This window comes from Dipodomys spectabilis, unplaced genomic scaffold, assembly GCF_019054845.1.
Source record: "Dipodomys spectabilis isolate Male_0828 unplaced genomic scaffold, ASM1905484v1 ptg000297l, whole genome shotgun sequence".
NCBI lineage: Eukaryota > Metazoa > Chordata > Mammalia > Rodentia > Heteromyidae > Dipodomys > Dipodomys spectabilis.
The window spans coordinates 1602430-1620029 of NW_024870974.1; the positions used below are offsets into that span (position 1 = coordinate 1602430).

The 17600-nt window shown below is 40.8% G+C and overlaps 1 protein-coding gene across 1 annotated transcript in view; it reads right to left on the reverse strand.

Moving 5' to 3' along the window:
• The window catches only part of Egf (epidermal growth factor), a 67210-nt gene that overhangs the window by 29667 nt on the left and 19943 nt on the right, over positions 1–17600 (reverse strand). Inside the window, exons 6-11 of the mRNA XM_042701563.1 lie at positions 12151–12276; positions 10575–10697; positions 9335–9457; positions 7099–7224; positions 5512–5648; positions 3117–3265 (exon numbers count right to left, since the gene is read on the reverse strand). Of these exons, the coding sequence (XP_042557497.1) occupies positions 3117–3265; positions 5512–5648; positions 7099–7224; positions 9335–9457; positions 10575–10697; positions 12151–12276 (784 nt within the window). The remainder of the gene's footprint in view (positions 1–3116; positions 3266–5511; positions 5649–7098; positions 7225–9334; positions 9458–10574; positions 10698–12150; positions 12277–17600) is intronic.

A 17600-nucleotide genomic window follows, 5' to 3' on the forward strand; every position in this document is an offset into this window, starting at 1 on the left:
TTTAATTAGCTTTAGGAACCAGTAATCCTTCATACTAAAGAATAATAGCATTGCATGGAGGATTAACAATTAGCTTCCTTCCTAGACCTTAGATGTTTGTTGAATCTGTTTCTTCCTAAGCCAGTATAGAATATGACCAACTCTGTTATCATGTCATCAAATACCATGACACTGCAATCTCAATTATTTAAATCCAATTTCTAGCTAATATTGAGGTTTTCCAACTGTAAACATCTCATTGCTAGACAAATGAAAGGTTTACATTTGGCAGCTGTCTTCAGAGGTTAGAGGACTTAAAAGGGGCTTGTGATTACTGAAGTCAATGAGGGAGAAAATTTGAGGTCTAATTTTGCAATATAGGGTTGTGTGGGCATACCTCTGTACTAGCTACCACCTTACTAGTAATCAAATATTGCTAAATGACAGGACATGGAAAAATAGGTAAAAGGCCCATTGCCCTTAGAAGGCTCAAGAGTGTTAACACCTATTGTCATGATCAATGTTTACTCTCTGAAAACAACGCACTGGCTGTTATTATGGCAGCTGACACTGAAAACATCCTTTCAAGTAGGTTCAGCGTGGAGAAGGCTGTTTTTTATTATTTTGATCATTATTACGATTATGGTCAATTTAAATTTGTTCCATGAGACTCTAGGTTTGGTGCATTTAAACCAACTCTGATTGGAGGAGAAAGCCCTCTCTATGGTGATTTGTTAAGGATTTTTGCTAAGGATTGAGTCCAAGGCTTTATACATGCTAAATACATATTGTCCTATTGAGCAATGGCATAGTCCAACTTCTATGATTATTCGGAGTATCATCATTAAAAATGATCATCTTTGAACTCTGCTTCCAGATCTGATACTACTTGAACGACTGGCCCTGGTCAAATTATTTCACTTTCTCTGATGATCAGTTTTCTTCATCTTCAAACTGGAGATAAGAAAATACATCTCTCTGAAAATTAGCAGTCTTCTGGATGGAAAGCTCTACTCACGGTATCTGGTAAATTATAGTTATTCAATAAATGAATACCCAGATAGTAAAGGAATGAAGGCATAAATGATCTCAGAGACACAGAGGTGAAGATTGGGAGGATCACTGGAGATCAGCACAGGAAAAAAAAAAATTACAAAGACCTTTATCTTAACAAATAAGCTGGGTGTGGTGGAAATCTGTGGCTCCAGTTATGTGGGAAGCCAGCACTGTAGTGCCAGCCCATGCAAGCCTGGGCAGAAACTTAAAGAAGACTGTATCAAACAGTCAATAATTTTAAACAAAAGAGGTTGAACGCATATCTCAAGTAGCAGATCACTTGACGAGCAAGCTTGAGACTCTGAGTTCAAACTATTACCGCCAAAAAATGTACATAGACCAATATATAGATGATCAAATAGCTAATAAGTGATAAACATAGATGATAGATAATAAATATAGATAATAGACTATAGATAGATGATATAGATAATAGCTGCTAAATATAGGTAATAAATGATAAATATAGATAATAGGTGATAGATAAGTGATACCTATATAGAGATAATGATAATAGATGATAGATATAGATAAAAGAGGTGATAGATGGATAAAAGATTGATGACAGGTGACAGATACTGACAGATGATAGATATAGAAAATAGATGAAAAGTAGAGAGATGAAAAATGTTCACCTTGGATACGGAGGTGCCATTTATTGATTATTGCATACCACATACTTCTCACTTATTTATTATTTATTTATTTTTGTCAGTCGTGAGGCTTGAACTCAGGACCGGAGTGCTGTCTTTTACTCAAGGCTAGTGCTCTACCACTTTGAGCCATGATGCTACTTCCTGTTTTTTAGCGGTTAATTGGAGATAAGAGTCTCATGGGGACTTTTCTGCCCAGGCTGGCTTTGAACCTCTATCCTCAGTTCTCAGCCTCCTGCGTAGCTAGGTTTACAGGCCTGAGCCACCAGTGCGTGGCGTCACTTATTTTTAAGACCTTGTTTTCCCTCAGTAATACAAGCGCATAGAGGTTTTCTGGGATACAGAAAGCTCATAGCAAGCATATAAACCCATTCCCTGGGACTTTCCTTCCTCTGGGCTGGAACTGCTGCTTCATGCAGTTCACTCACTCTTCCTTTCTTCACACATGGTGCACAGCTACCATTTCACATCATGGCTTCCGTTCCTGGAGCACATAGCACCTCTGATGTATCTGGTGAAGGACCATGGCCGACAACCTCTCTCACAGAAGGAAGGAAGCGAGCTCTTTTCAGCATCTCAGTGAGGCAGCCATTTCTTCACTAGCTTTTCTCCAACTCTTTCCTGTTCTGTCCCCACGGTGACACAGGCCACCTGGACACCAAGAGCAGCAGCCATTCCCGCAGCCCCCAGTCTAGCATACCCCGAGGACAGAAATACCCGGACTGCACTCTAGTTCTATGGTTCCCAACCAAAAGAGAAGCCGATCAACCCCTCCAATCTCATAACCTGTCCTTCCCGCTTGAGTCCCTCTCTGTCCTTCAAGTCTGCTTCTCTGAGCCAGCACGTCCAGTGGTGTGACCTGGAATAACTCATCCTTCCTGAGCCCTGTAAAAGTTGGGGGTTGGGCAGGCTCACACAGCCATCCTTTTGGGAATGGACACCTTCCAATTGATAGCTATCTGCACGGACTTACAATATTTCTTCTACCTATGAACAGTCCAAGCATTTGTTTGGCTGGGGAAATAATGCTTTGTCTTTCCAGTTAAACTGTGAGCTGGCTGCAAAGCTGGATAGTATCTCATGTTCCTTTGTCTCTCTCAGAAAACCTAGGAGAGAGGCTGACCCATAGCAGAGATTTGAAGGATGCATACTATGGTGCTCACATTTCAGGTTTCTCTGTTAACAAAGCCTGAACAGCAAAAGCACAAGGCTACTTTTTTAGTCCTGGAAATCTGTCCATAGCAGTTAGTTCAGTCTTGAAAGGAGTAACGGGCTTGCTGGAGCGCAGGGTGTGAGGGAATATAGATAGTAACATAGCCCCTTTCCACCGTTCAGCAAGCCCCCAGCAACACCGGAAGAGAAACCAGTGGTGTTATCTATTTCCTCTCTTCCTTCCCCTGAGGCTTCAAACCCAAGCAGGAAACATACCCTCTGTCTGTCCAGTAGATTCGACGGCCAATCCAGTCCACAGCAAGACTTTCAGGCATGTCTATTCCTTCCTGGATGAGCCTCTCTCGCTGAGAACCATCCATGCGAGCTCTCTCTATCCATTTCAGGGCTGTGTGGGCAAAATAGAGCTGCAGAAGAGAACAGAGGCATGACTGGTCTGCGCTTAGAAATCAACGCGGAAGTGAGAGAAGGCATGGGTTAGGAGCGATGTGGTCAGACACCTTGTATTCACATACTGTGTGGTAGAATGGGAACTCCTTTGTACACTACTTAAAGATAGTAAAAAAATAAAAAAGAGAAATGAACATATCTAAAGAAGATGAAGGTGGTCTCAGGTCATCCAGGGTATCTGTGGAGAGCTTGCTTCTGAAGTTCAACACTTCTACGATGAACCCCAATGGTTCTTCTTTCTGATGTGTGAAGCTATAAACAAGTTTTCTTTTCTTTTTCTTTTTCTTTTTAGTTTTTGGTTATGCGTGGGACTTGAACTTGGAGCCTGGGTACTGTCCCTGAGCTCTCTTGTTCAAAGCTAGCTCTCTACCACTTTAAGCCACAGTGCCACTTCCAGTTTTCTGGTGGTTAATTGGAGATTAGAGTCTCACAGAATTTCCTGCTCTGGTTGACTTTGAACTGCAATCTTCAGAACTCAGCCTCCTGAGTAGCCAGGATTACAGAAGTGAGCCACAGAAGTGAGTCTGGCTAGTTTTTCTTAGTCTTACAGAATCTTAGTGTCCTACTTGGTCAAATGGGGATAATAAAATAGCTTATTAAGTTACATGAGGTATAGATAGATATACATAGGCGTAAATCCTTAGTGTCTGCACATATTTCTATCGGCAATTTATTATTCTTTCCCCATTGATCCATGGCATAGCCTTTGTTCTTGAACTTTAGTAGCTACTATAGCCTGAAAGGAAGTCACGATTTGATAAGGGTATCAGCTGAGCAAGCTTCAAGCACTCACTCAGCAGCATGTTACTTTAGGGCAGGTCAGGGGACATGGGTTTCATTCCTAAATTTGCCACATATTTGTTTCACTGTCCTGGCCAAGGCCTTGAACTTCAGTTTTCCTGACTACAGAAATTAGAACATGTATTCATTGAAGTTGATTTCGTCTCTAACTTTACATAAAATCCCTTTTTGTGTGCACCAGTACTGGGCTTGAACTCAGGGCCTGGGACACTGTCCTTTTTTCACTCAAAGCTGATAGTGCTCTACCACTTGAGTCATACCTCCAGTTTTAGTTTTTTGATGGTTAATTGGAGATGTGTCACAGACTTTCCTTCCCAGGCCGGCTTCAACCTGAAATGCTCTTGGCCTCCTGAGTAGCTAGCGAGCCACCAGTACTTCATAATTTCTTTCTCTTCTCTTCTCTTCCTTTCTTTTTTCTCTCTTTCTTTCTTTCTTTCTTGCAGCTGTAGAGCTTGAACTCATGGCCCGGGCACTGTCGCTGAGCCTCTTTGTGCTCAAAGCTAGCACTCTACCACTTGAGCCACAGTGCCACTTCTGGTTTTTGAGTGGATTATTGGAGATAAGAGTCTCAAGGGGACTTTTCTGCGAGGGCTGGCTTTGAACCACAATCCTCAGATTTCAGCCTCCTGAATAGCTAGGAGTACAGGTATGAGGCACCAGCATCTGGCTCATAGTTTCATTTTAGTTTGTCCATGTTGTCCAACTTTGCAGGTTCAAGGTTCTTTTTCAGTTAGTACACAAGCTATTAAAAGATTCCTGAATTTCATGAGAATGTTTGAATATCATATACATGATATATATGTGTGTGTGTGTGTGTGTGTGTATATATATATATATATATATATATATATATATATATAACATGTATTTATATTGTGTGTGTGTGGTGTGTGTGTGTGTGTATACCAGTATTGAGGTTTGAACTTAGGGCCTAGCACTCTAGCTTTTTCTGCCTAAAGCTGGCACTCTACCACTTTAGCCACACCTTTACTTGCAGCTTTTCCAGTGGTTAATTGGAGATAATGGTCTTCCTAGACATTTCTTCTTGGGCTGGCTTTGAATCATGATCCTCAGATCTCACCCTCCTGGGAAACTGGGATTACAGAAATAAGCCTTGGGCATCCAACATGATATAATAGTTGACACCAATTACTGACCCATATTTGATTTGCCTCGAATCTCAATCTCCCATCCCTCTCACTCCCATCAAACTATCAAAAAACCTACTTGTGGAATCCTTGTATGTGCTTGGCACTGGTGCTCATTGGAGCTCAAAAGATGCCCCAAAGTCTACATTTAACTTGCTCTGGATGTAAGCATTCTGGGCTTAGAGGATATTCATTTGCAAACATAAATTCATCCTGCATTCTGTCCTGACAGCATACACATCTGTTCAGCCTACCTTGTTCTCCACTGGGTCATAATCGAGGGCGAAAACTGTCCCCACTTGCTGGCTGAGCAGGGTTCCGTAATCTGTTCCGTCAAAGTGCATGCGTCGAATATCTTGAGAATTGGCAAACAGCAAAACCGGTGGCGGTCCTGGTAACAAAACGGCAAACACGGCTTATTTACCACCTGCTTTAGGAGCCACGAAGCATTCCTGACTTCCTTATTGTACCTTCTTTAATTTCTGCAGCATTCATATAGTTAGCTTCCCACCAGTGTGCTGCAGGCAAAGATAGGCAAGAAGACTTCCTCTCCCAAGATATGACACACTGCCAGGATTTCACCAAGGATCCTTATCTTTCTAGGTATCTGCCTTTAAGACACAAATTACTTACATACTTCATTCAATGTTCCAGACCAGAGCCAAATGAGACAAATATTGGGTCTATACACAATAACAACAACTTCTTGTTCTTGTTCTTGTTCTTCTTGTTCTTGTTATTCCTCCTCCTCCTCCTCCTCCTCGTCCTCCTCCTCTTCTTCCCCCTCCTCCTCCTGCTTCTTCTTGGCTTGAACTCAGAATCTCATGCTTTTGCTTGGCTTTTTCACTCTAGGCTAGCACTTTTCCACTTAAGGAACATCTCCACTTCCAACTTCCTGGTGGTTACCTGGAGATAAGAGTCTCACAGACTTTTCTGCCCATGCTGGTTTCAAATCTGGATCCTCAGATCTCAGCTTCCTGTGTAACTAGGATTACAGACATGGACTTTTTTTCTCTTTTCTTCTTTCCTTCCTTCTTTCCTTCCTTCCTTCCTTCCTTCCTTTTCTTTTCTTTCTTTCTTTTTTTTTTTTTTGGTGGGGGAGGAGCCAGTTCCAGGTATTGAACTCAGGGCCAAGGCACTGAACTTGAGCTTTTATGCTTAAGACTAGTGCTCTACTACTTGAGCCACAGCTCTGCTTCCAGCTTTTTTTTTTTTTTTTTTGGTCCAGTCATGGTGCCTGAACCCTGGGCCTGTGTAGTGTCCCTTAGCTCTTCAGCTCAAGGCTAGTGCTCTACCACTTGAGCCACAGCTCCACTTCCGGCTTTTTTCTTTTTGCTCAGGTGGTGCTGAAGAATCGAACCCAGGGCCTCTACCACTAAGCCACCTTCCCAGCCCTGCTTCCAGCTTTTTTTATGAGGTAATTGGAGATAATAGTCTTACATGCTTTCCTGCCGGGGCTTGCTTCAAACTGCATCCTTAGTTCTCAGCCTCCTGAGTAGCTAGGATTACAGGCGTGAACCACCAGTACCTGCCTATGACTTTTTTACCTATTGAATACACCATTCCTGACATGATGAAAAAATCTTTCCTGATGTCAGTTAACTCAGAAATATCCTTAAATATATCATTTATTTCTAAGTAATAATAAAAACATTATTATTTTGGTCCTTATTACTTACTTATAGTAACAGGATTTATTTTTCATTTCCAAACCTAAAAAAGAAGCCCCCCAAAACAAGAATTTCCATCAAGATGCCCAAAACAATTCAACTCTGCATCTTTCTATGTGAAATGTGACCTTCCTGTCATCTTTGTGCAAGTCAGACAATCTCGGCACTAACCTGAAGCTGTGCAGCTTCTTTGGTCCAGCTGTAGATTATACCCAGGAAAGCATCCACATTCCCAGGATCTTGGGCTGAGAGGGATGCAGAGTTGGCTGCATCCACCATTGTCAGGTGATGAACAGCCTACAAAACAAACAGTTGCTTCGTCATAATATGACGTCATCCAAAATAGAACACATTTGCATCAAAGCACTGGGGTGCTGACTTTTAAAATCATTGCTACGGTTGTTTGCTCCACTGGAATCAAGTTTAGTTCAGAAATTAGAGCAAAATGTCACAGTACCCTTTCCCTCTATAACCCAACCCATGCATGTTAACCCTTCACATTCCAGTGGCCCTTTTTCTAGTGTGTTCTCCCTACCTAAAGATCAAGTGCAAAGAAAGAATTATGTTTTGGTAAGTAGCTGTTTCCTCTAGTAAGACATTTTTGCCTTTCTCCCTTTTTTGATCTCTTGACATTTTCCCTGCTGTTCAGACACTGGTGTTTGAACTCAGGGCATAAGTACTGTTCCTGACCTTTTTTGCTCAAGGCAAGCTCTCTACCACTTGAGCCATATGTCCACTTTTGGTTTTGAGGTGGTTAATTGGAGATAAGAGCCTCTTGGATTTGTCTGACTGGGCTGGCTTTGAACCATGATCCTCAGATCTCAACCTCCAGAGTAGCTAGGATTACAGGTATGAGCCACCAATGCCAAGTCCTCTTAATTTGTTTTGCCTTATTTATTTACTTTAGTATAACTTTTTAAGACCTTAATTGGGTTTGTTTTCAATTTTAGACTCAGGCAACACTTCATTCTGTACAATAAAAAGGGATCCCTTCTATTTCATTTTTTAAAATTCAAAACTCATAAAGCAACATAAAACTCTTCTGCTAATTTGGAGTGGTACCCTATATCTATATGCTTCAGTAACTTATGAAGATAAGAATACTAAGTTGAAGCAAAAGGCTATGTGTTCTGTATCTACGATTTTGTTCAATCCAGAAGGCAAATACTCCTACAAATGAGAAAAGAGAGACAAAGAGATGCCAATTACTAGTTCTAATCATGCTGCTAGTAGTTAGCAATGATAACTCAGGGCTATCTGACTTTTGAAAATCAAAGGTTCAATTTAAATCTACAAGTTAATCTATTGCATAAATGTTTTACAGTTTGTAATATTGGAAAATGTACTCTCCTTTGACAATAAGATTAACCTTTTCTATTTATACAATTCCTATTCTCTTTTAAATTAATCATTATGTAGTTGAACAAAGGAGTTTCAATTCAACTTATCAGTTTATAAGTACAAAGCATCTTGATCAACTTTTTTAATTTTTTAAATTGTTATTATAAAGGTGATGTACAGAGGAGTTACAGTTACTTAAGTCAGGTAATGAAAGCATTTCTTTTTGGACAATCACTGCTTTGATTAACTTTTTAAAATCAATTTTATTGTCAAGGTGATTTACAGAATGGTTACAGTTACATATTTAAGGTAATGAGTACATTTCCTGTTGAACATTGTCTTGATTAACTTTTAAGGTCACTTAAAAACCTTTATTCCAGACATGTACCAGTTATTGCAAATAAGGGAAACCATGGGAGCTATGTTTCTTTGGGCCTGGCTTACTTCACTTGATATAATTTTTCCAAGTCTTTCCATTTCCTAACAAATGGGGCAATGTCATTTTTTCTGATGGAGGCATAGAATTCCATTATGTAAAATACCATATTTCCTTGATCCATTCATCTACTGAGGGGAATCTGGGTTGGAAAAGTTCAGATAAGATGATGTTAAGCAAAATGAACCCCAAGATAAGGACATAAGTGGAATTTTCTTTCTTGCTATTGCTTCTAATGTATTTATAAGGTTTTTTTGTTGTTGTTGTTGCTTCGTATGTCCCTCCCCCATGGTATAATCCCTGTTTTCACTGTTTGATGTTGGTATAATTTGGGGAGGGGAAGGGAAAAAATTGTTTAAACAGGGATACAGGTTGACCCATTGCAACAATGAGATATACAGGACATTATAAAGAAAAATGAACTTTACAATTTAGGCTGGAGGGGCAGAGATGGGAGGGAAGGGATGGTAGGGGACAAACAAAGGAAGAGACAACATTGCTTGATAAGAAATGTACTCATTACCTTGCTCATGTAACTGTAACCCCTCCTCTGTACAGTATTCTCACAATAAAAAAAACTTATTAAAAAAATAACAACTTTTTTTCCAGACAGAAAGCCAGTTGACTCACCACTGCATGTTTTTCCATCTGTCTGAAGTGTTGAGCCTTCGGGACAGAAGCACCGGGGGCCGTCTGGCGTCAGAACACAGCCATGGCTACATTCACTTGCGTTGCTTGGACAGGAAACAAATTCTAGTTAATGAAGAACAAAGTTAAGATTAGTGTAAAATCAAGTTTGTGGGAATTCATTACAAGCAGTTGCTAATAAAAAGTACTATTTGCTAGTGGCTCAAGTAGATAAACCCTAGCTACTCAGGAGGCTGAGATCTGAGGATCATATTTCAAAGCCAACCCAGGAAGGAAATTCCATGAGATTTTTATCAACAACTAACTAGGAAAAGCCACAGTGTAGGGGTAGCTCAAGCAGTAGAGAGACAGACTTAAGCAAAAAACGCTAAGGGACAGGATCCAGGCCCATTATCAGCACACACGCACACACACACACACACACAGGTGCTATTCTAGCCATACAAATTAGGATACATGTCTATAGTCTGAATATTCAACAAGCTGAGACAGGAATATCTCAAGTTCAAGACCAGATTAGGCTACATAGAAAGATCTGTCTCATCGAAAACATGCTATCCTCCAAAAAGGACGTTAAAGATTAAACATTTATGCAATGCCATGATACCTGGGATATAAAACACCAACAACAACAAAAAAAATGGGCCAAAAAAATCATGCCTATAGATTCTCATTACTCAAGAGGCTGAGATCTGAGGATCTCGGTTCAAAGCCAGACTGAGGATACAAATGACTTTAATCTCTAATTAACGAGCAAAAATCTAGAACTGTAGCTCAGTTGGTAGAGCTTCAGTCCATGAGTAGAAACTGGATTGAGAGCTGGAGGCCCAAGTGCAAACTCCAGAAACAACACACACACACACACACACACACACACACACACACACACACACACATACACCAACAGTGGAGAATGAGTATAGCAACAGAGAGAAAATAATAGGACAGGAAAGAACTTCAGCTTAAGAAACAACTCAAGTACAAATGAGAATGTATGATGTAAGGTGTGTAAGGTGGTATTTGACATTTTTAAATTGCTTTTCACTAGGTCTGTGGTAGAGTCCAGTTATCCATATTTTTTTAAAAGCAAAACAAAGGTAAACTCCAAGAAAATATCAACTCTCCTAACTGAAGTCCACCAACTTAGATCATAGTCACCTTAGAAACAGGACTGAAAATAAAGAAAAATAAAACACAATGAATAGTTGTCACTGTGACTTACGGTGACACCGTTTCCCATCAGGAAGGAGGACAAAGCCAGCAGGGCACGTGCAATAATAGGATCCAGGGATGTTTTCACATCCAAGAGTACAGCCATGACTCCAAAGGGCACATTCGTTGACATCTGCACAAGGACCGCAGAAGAGCAGAGTCAGATGGTCAATGGTTAATGATGAATATAAAAGGCAGTATCGCTATCAGCCCTGGGTAGGGTAGCTCTGCTTGTATGTATGGGAGCTGATGTTGAGAAGGTTGTTTTATGTTTTTTGTTTTTTCCCAGTTCTCAGGAAGGATGGCATTCATTACATGACCATGGAAGCCATTTCTATTTCATTACAGTTTCTACAGCTCTTTCATGGATTTTCATACAAGAATTACCTTTTGTTTTGGGTCCAGCCATGGGGCCTGAACTCTGGGCCTGGGCACTGTCCCTCAGCTCTTCAGCTCAAGGCTAGCACTCTACCACTTGAGCCACAGCACCACTTCCAGCTTTTTTTTTTCCTGCTTATGTGGTGCTGAGCAATCGAACCCAGGGCCTCATGCATGCAAGGCAAGTGCTCTACCACTGAGCCACCTTCTCAGCCCAAGAATTACCTTTTGATATGGCCATACTATCTCCTTAGAAAAGACATAGGATCCCATTTAAGTTAGGGACTATTGGATGTTCCTAATAAGTTGGTGGCATTACCTGTTCTTCTAAGGCTAAATGTAGACATAGTTCCCCAGCATCTTTGCTGTGGCTGAAGTGCCAGAACCAGAAGCAGCTCACTGCCTGCACTGGCCCTGAGGAAGCACGGTGCTATCATTCATACACAGATGCTAGATTTACGTGTGTTTGTGACTCACCCTATTTCTGCCCCATTCATTTATCACAAAACCACTGCACCTTCTAGGAAAACAGCTGCCACATTTCTCCCAGGTTCATTCAACCAAACCTAAATAAGCAGTCCGACTGACATTTCCCCAGGATTCAGACAGTATTACAGGATGAGATGTGAGAATCCCAGAGAATCCAACCATAACTATGGAACTACGCTGCTACCAGGAAAGTTGCCTGTCCTGATTCGCACAGTCACATGAAAGAGAAAAAAAAATCCCTAGAGCACAATCTGAGAATTCTTGAACATGTCCATTCTTAAACAGCTTATGAGAGTGTTTGACCTGAGACTCCAAAATAGAAAAAGATCTGAGACTTTGAAAACACAAAGGGGTGGAGGGTGAGGGCAAAACAGTGCTCTTCTGGGAAAGGAATTAAAAATAAGGGAAGGGGGCTGGGAAGGTGGCTCAGTGGTAGAGTACTTGCATGCATGAAGCCCAGGGTTCGGTTCCTAAGCACCACTTAAGCAGAAAAAGCCGAAAGTGGCGCTGTGGCTCAAGTGGTAGAGTGCTAGCCTTGAGCTGAAGAGCTGAGGGACAGTGCCCAGGCCCAGAGTTCAGGCCCCATGACCAACAAAATAAAAGAAGGGAAAGGTGAACTTGAAGCTGGTTCCATCTCAGGCCCTGCCCGGCCTCCTGAATAGCCCCTGGCTCGGATAGGAGTAGGATTTCCAGGCTTTGCAGAACCGTGCATGTGTTACCTTCACAGTGCTTTCCATCTGGGCTTAAAGTATAGCCCTCCGCACATGCGCACAACTGGGACTTGGGGTCTCGTCTACACAGGCCCCGGCTGCAGTTTCCTTTCTTCAGTTTGCAGAGTTTCTGCCCTGAAACAGAAGAGGTTTATTTGGAGTGAGTGGACATGTGTTCTGATAGCAGACAATGTTTGACCCCCACAGGAGGCTTAAGAAAGTCTGTACTTCCCCTTGATGTCAACAGTAGTGGTGGTATCTTTTGCTGCCAAGAGCCAAAGCACATTCGTCTAGATTTCCTAGAATGAGGAAGGTGGTTGGTTCTCCCCTGGTGCCACTCCCAGAGCGCCTCTCAAGATAAAGAGCCCTAATCAACTAGAGATGGCATTCGTTAGACTGCAAACATTGAACATCTACATAGTTATTTCATTCTGACATTGAACAGCTACATAGCTATTTCATTCTGATTTTTGCATACCAAAAAAAAGCACATAGCCAGATGCTGGTGGCTCATTGTCTGTAATCCCAGCTACTTAGGAGGCTGAGATCTGAGGATAAAGGTTGGAAGGCCAGCCCAGTCAGGAAACTCAGGAAGACTCTTCTCTCCAACGAAGAAAGAGGAAGAAGGAGGAAGGAGGAGGAGGAAAGAGGAAGAAGGAGGAAGGAGGAGGAGGAGGAGGGGGGAGGGAGGGAGGGAGGGAGGGAGGGAAGGAAGGAAGGAAGGAAGGAAGGAAGGAAGGAAGGAAGGAAGGAAGGAAGGAAGGAAGGAAGGAAGGAAGGAAGGAAGGAAGGAAGGAAGCAGCTGCCAGAAGTGGAGCTATTGTCTTAACCAACAAAAGATCAGGAACGCAGGACTATAATCCTAGCTACTCAGGAGATTGAGATCTGAGGATCATGGTTCAAAGCCAGCCTGGGTAGGAAAGTCCCCATGAGACTCCTCTCTCCAATTAACCACCAGAAAACCAGAAGTGGCACTGTGGAACAAAAAAGCTCAGGGACAGTGTACAGGCCCTGAGTTCAAGCCACAGGAGTAGCATAAAAAACAAAAAAGAAAATCAAAACAAAAAGAGGCACATAAACAAACACGCTAAAGATTAAATATCTGTTTGAGAAATAGCAAGGCTTCAAACTTAATATCTTTTCCAGTGAGATAGATTGAATACTTAGTTGCTTTTGTATTCATTAAAGAACAGCATCTTTCAGATTTCACATGTCATTATCATGTATCTTCTCTAATTTCTGATTTTACCAGTTGACAGCATCCTATGTATAATGAAATATCCCAGAGTAAATAGGAAAATCTGCTCAATGAAAGAGATGAATTAGTTACAGTTGTGTTGAATTCTGGGTAATAGGATGCTTGGTTATTGTAATGTTAACTATAAATGGATGTTTGGGTTCAATTAATTGCTTTGAACAATAAATGGATAATTTGGTAGCTTTGTTTTTCCGAGCCCAAGTGAAAGCTAAACTAGTGGTAACCCTTTTGAAAAACAGAGCTCTCTCTCTCTCTCTCTCTCTCTCTCTCTCTCTCCTTATGTTTTGTCAGTTTAAAAAGCTAGACCTTTGTAAATGATATGGGAAACTGAGGAAAGCTTGCCTGCAGAGTAGACAAGCCTGGAACAGTTCTTGCAGCTTTGTGTCTCTGATCTCTCTTATAAAGTTATCTTCCTCATCTGACTTTACCCATTTCCCCTTCTACTTCAAGGTACTGCCGAAAGATAAACATTCAACAACGTTAGATAATGAACTTCACTGGCTTTTGGTTGCCATCATTAAATCAACAGCATGTAATAAATATACGGAGACGCCACACTGCTCATGGCAGAACAATCCATTTTTAAGGCAGCTTAGGCAGAAACAAGGAAATAATTGAAACTGCAGACTGGCCGCTTCCCATTGCTTGCCTTGTAGGGTTAAATCAGAGAGGACTTCTTTATCATGACCTGTTTGGGGATTTCACAGTCTTCTCTCTTCTGATTTTTTCAGAAAGTCTGGTAAACAACTTGGTTTGGGTTTGGTGATGTGGAACTTCAGCATGAATGACAGCATGATGGTTGGGTCTATTGGAGCCTAGTCCAGGAACTCAGTCCAGATCAGTGGCTTCCATTAATTTTCTGTTTAACATGAATAAAGACTTTCTTGGCTTAGAAACTTCAGGATTCCATACGAACATATTTTTGCCCCACTGAAAACAGGATTCTGATTTGGCAGATCAAAAGAAAGGCTCTGAAATCTGCCTTTATATGAACTCTGAGGAGATTCTGATGCTAGAGTCTTCGAATCACCCTTTGAGAAAGCCCCAACTAATATACTCATATGTGATACTTCTTTTAGCTCATCACAGGTAACTAGCTTTAGCTAGTCTGTGTTAACTAACATAGGTATTTTGAACTTGTTCTTTCAGATCCCTGGACAGAATTAAACGCACAAATTTTTGCCAACTTGATTGGTGGCAGTACTGTGGTTTGAACTCAGGGTGTGGATGCTGTCCCTTAGCTTTTTCTCTTAAGGCTGGCTCTCTACCTTTTGAGTCTCAGCTTCACTTCCAGCTTTTTAGTGGCTAATTAGAGATAAGAGTCTCACAGATGTTCCTGCCTGGGCTGGCTTCAAACTACGATCCTCATATCTCAACTTCCTGAGTAGCTAGGATTACAGGCGTGAGCCACTAGAGTCTGGCTTAAGTCTTTCCATAATACAAGTGCAATATTTCTTACTAAGATCGACATTGGACAGTCTTTTGGATACTGATTTTGATTAAAATTTTTGTTTGCATTTATATTTTTATGCCAATTACACATGTACAGTTAACAGTCTTTCTCATTGTTTCTCATTGCTTCAGTTAAGCTATCAAAATTTTAACTAAGCAATTTCTGAATAAAATGGATCAAATTTTAAAAGAGAAAATAAACTTAGAAATCTGTAAATTTATCAGAGACCAAGTATATTCACCTGAACTTTCTTTTTTTAAAAAAATGCACAAAATACATTTAACTTTACAAGTGAAAATTCTACATTGGCTTTTTATTTGCACTTAACCTTCAGATAACAGAAAAGTAAGAGATCATGATTATCATAAATATTGCTTGTAGAAATCTTTGCAAACTCAGCATGATAGATGATTACAGGATTAAGAATCAGGAAAATCAAGTTATATTCCTGCAAATCTGTTTTACAGCAAATCTGCTTTACTCCTTCAGCTTTTCGTAATCTATGAAATAGAAGTATTATAGTTGATATTCTCTGGTAACTCCCCTTCTTATGTTTTATTTTCTTTACTTATTCTTGCTGTATTGGTGTGTGTGTGGGGGGGGGGTTTCAACACCCAGGGCCTTGTACATGCTAGTCAAGCACTCTATCACTGAGCTACATCCCCAAGTCCTTGCTAGCCTCCTTCTGTGCCTAGTCCCACTCTTCTACTCTAGACAGGTCTCATTATGGAGCCTATGCTAGCCTTGAACTAGATACCCTGATCTCTCAAACCTTCTGAGAGATAATTGGAGATAAGAGTTTTATGGACTTTCCTGACCAGGCTGGCTTTGAACCGTGAGCCTCAGATCTCAGCCTCCTCAGTAGCTAGGATTACAGGTGTGAGCCACCAGCACCTGGCATGTATCTTTTTTCCATATTTTTCATTGATGAACTTCTCAGGCTAGTCATGTTCTTGACTCCCATTTATAGTATCAGTAACACCAAGCCCATGCCTTTAGCAGTAATGGAGTACAACAAATGCCCAATATACCTGTCCACCTTGTGTTCCCCTAACTGGGGTGTTTAGGTTTTCTCTTGTATATCCAGTCAGCTTGCTCACTTGCTGCTTTATTTCTTTATCTTGCCAGTCCTGGGGCTTGAACTCGGGGCCTGAAGCACTGTCCCTGAGCTTCTTTTGCTCAAGGCTAGCACTCTACCACTTGAGCCACAATGCCACTTCCTTTTTTTCCCCTTTGTGTGGTACTGAGGAATCAAACCCTTGGCTTCGTGCATGGTAGGCAAGCACTCTACCCCTAAGCCACATTCCCAGTCCTCTAGTCAGCTTTAAAGATAGAACTCAAATAAAATGTCAGCCTGGGCTAGCTCTTCCACTCTCCCGTGCTGCTGCTGATTTTAATGATACCTAATAATAACCATCACTCTTCAGTGACAGACATAGGCCCAGAGCAGTTGCTATTCTCCTCTCTGTGGCTGTGATGATAATGTGACCTGAATTCAGGCACTATGAAAGGTCATTTTAGGAAATGATCAAACCCAGAAGATTAATTAATCTTCTGCTGATCTTTAGATCTTTAGCTTCAAACTAGGCCAAAGCAAGCGCTCAGGATGCCGCTGCTGGCCTCAGTTGACACGGCTTCTCAGAGCCACACACAGCGGCTAATTACCTTTGAGATCAACTAAAGCTCCTAATCATGGAGGTTAGCCTTTGCAGCCAGTGGCCCTTCAAGGGCTGCCTGATGGACCTGCCACCCTCCTGAGATTTCTGTGGACTCCACCCTGCCCAGTTCTGAAGCAGAATATATGGCATTATCTAGCCAGCTGGACCCTAGCACATCTTTCTCTTCTGCCTCAAATGATATCATCTCATCCACAAGGCCTGGCCAGTCTCTTTCATCCAAATACATTCTCTCTAATCATTCTCAAAAACTAAATATTTGCCATCCCCAACATTTAGCACCTAGCAATAATAATAAACAAAAATAAAATGTTGCTTTATGAAGCATTCACAGGATCACGTTTAATTTTCTTAACAATCTCTTGGGCTATGCAGAACAATTATTTTCCATTATACAGATTAGGAAATGCTTCTGAGGGAAAGGACAACACAGGCAGCAAGAGATTAAGACTGAGACTAAAGCTCAAGCCTTTTGATCGCTGGATTCATCTCCTTATTGAATGTATATGGGGTAGGTGTGCATGTATGTACATGTACTTGTGTACATGCAGATTTAATGTGTGTATATATTTATATTTAATATATACATTAAACAAATATATACACATATATATGTATATTTAACATGTACACAATTTATTTGTGTATATAATATTTAATATATACAAAATAAATATAAATATATTTAATATGTGTACATGTAGTATTACTATGAGCTTTTCGGAATTTGTATAAAATCTTGTTATAGTTTGGCTTTGTGTGTTAATTATCTTTTTCTTTAGTGAATTCTCAATAGAATGGAATAGACTGCTTCAACTTCTTCAAAAAAAAGTTGCCAAAATATTCAGGATAGAAGTTTATTCTTCTGTCTTAATAAATATGCAAGAGAGAAAATACAAAAATGGCCATTCTGTGTTACTGGAATCATAAGTACAATTTTTTAAAATCCACTAAGACAGAACCTAACTTGTTGATATTCTTCTCCATCTTTGCCCCTTTAAAAATCAGGGGCTGACTTTCTTCCACTCTGTTGAAAGTATATTCCTTTCTTCATAAACTTGCCTATTATTTT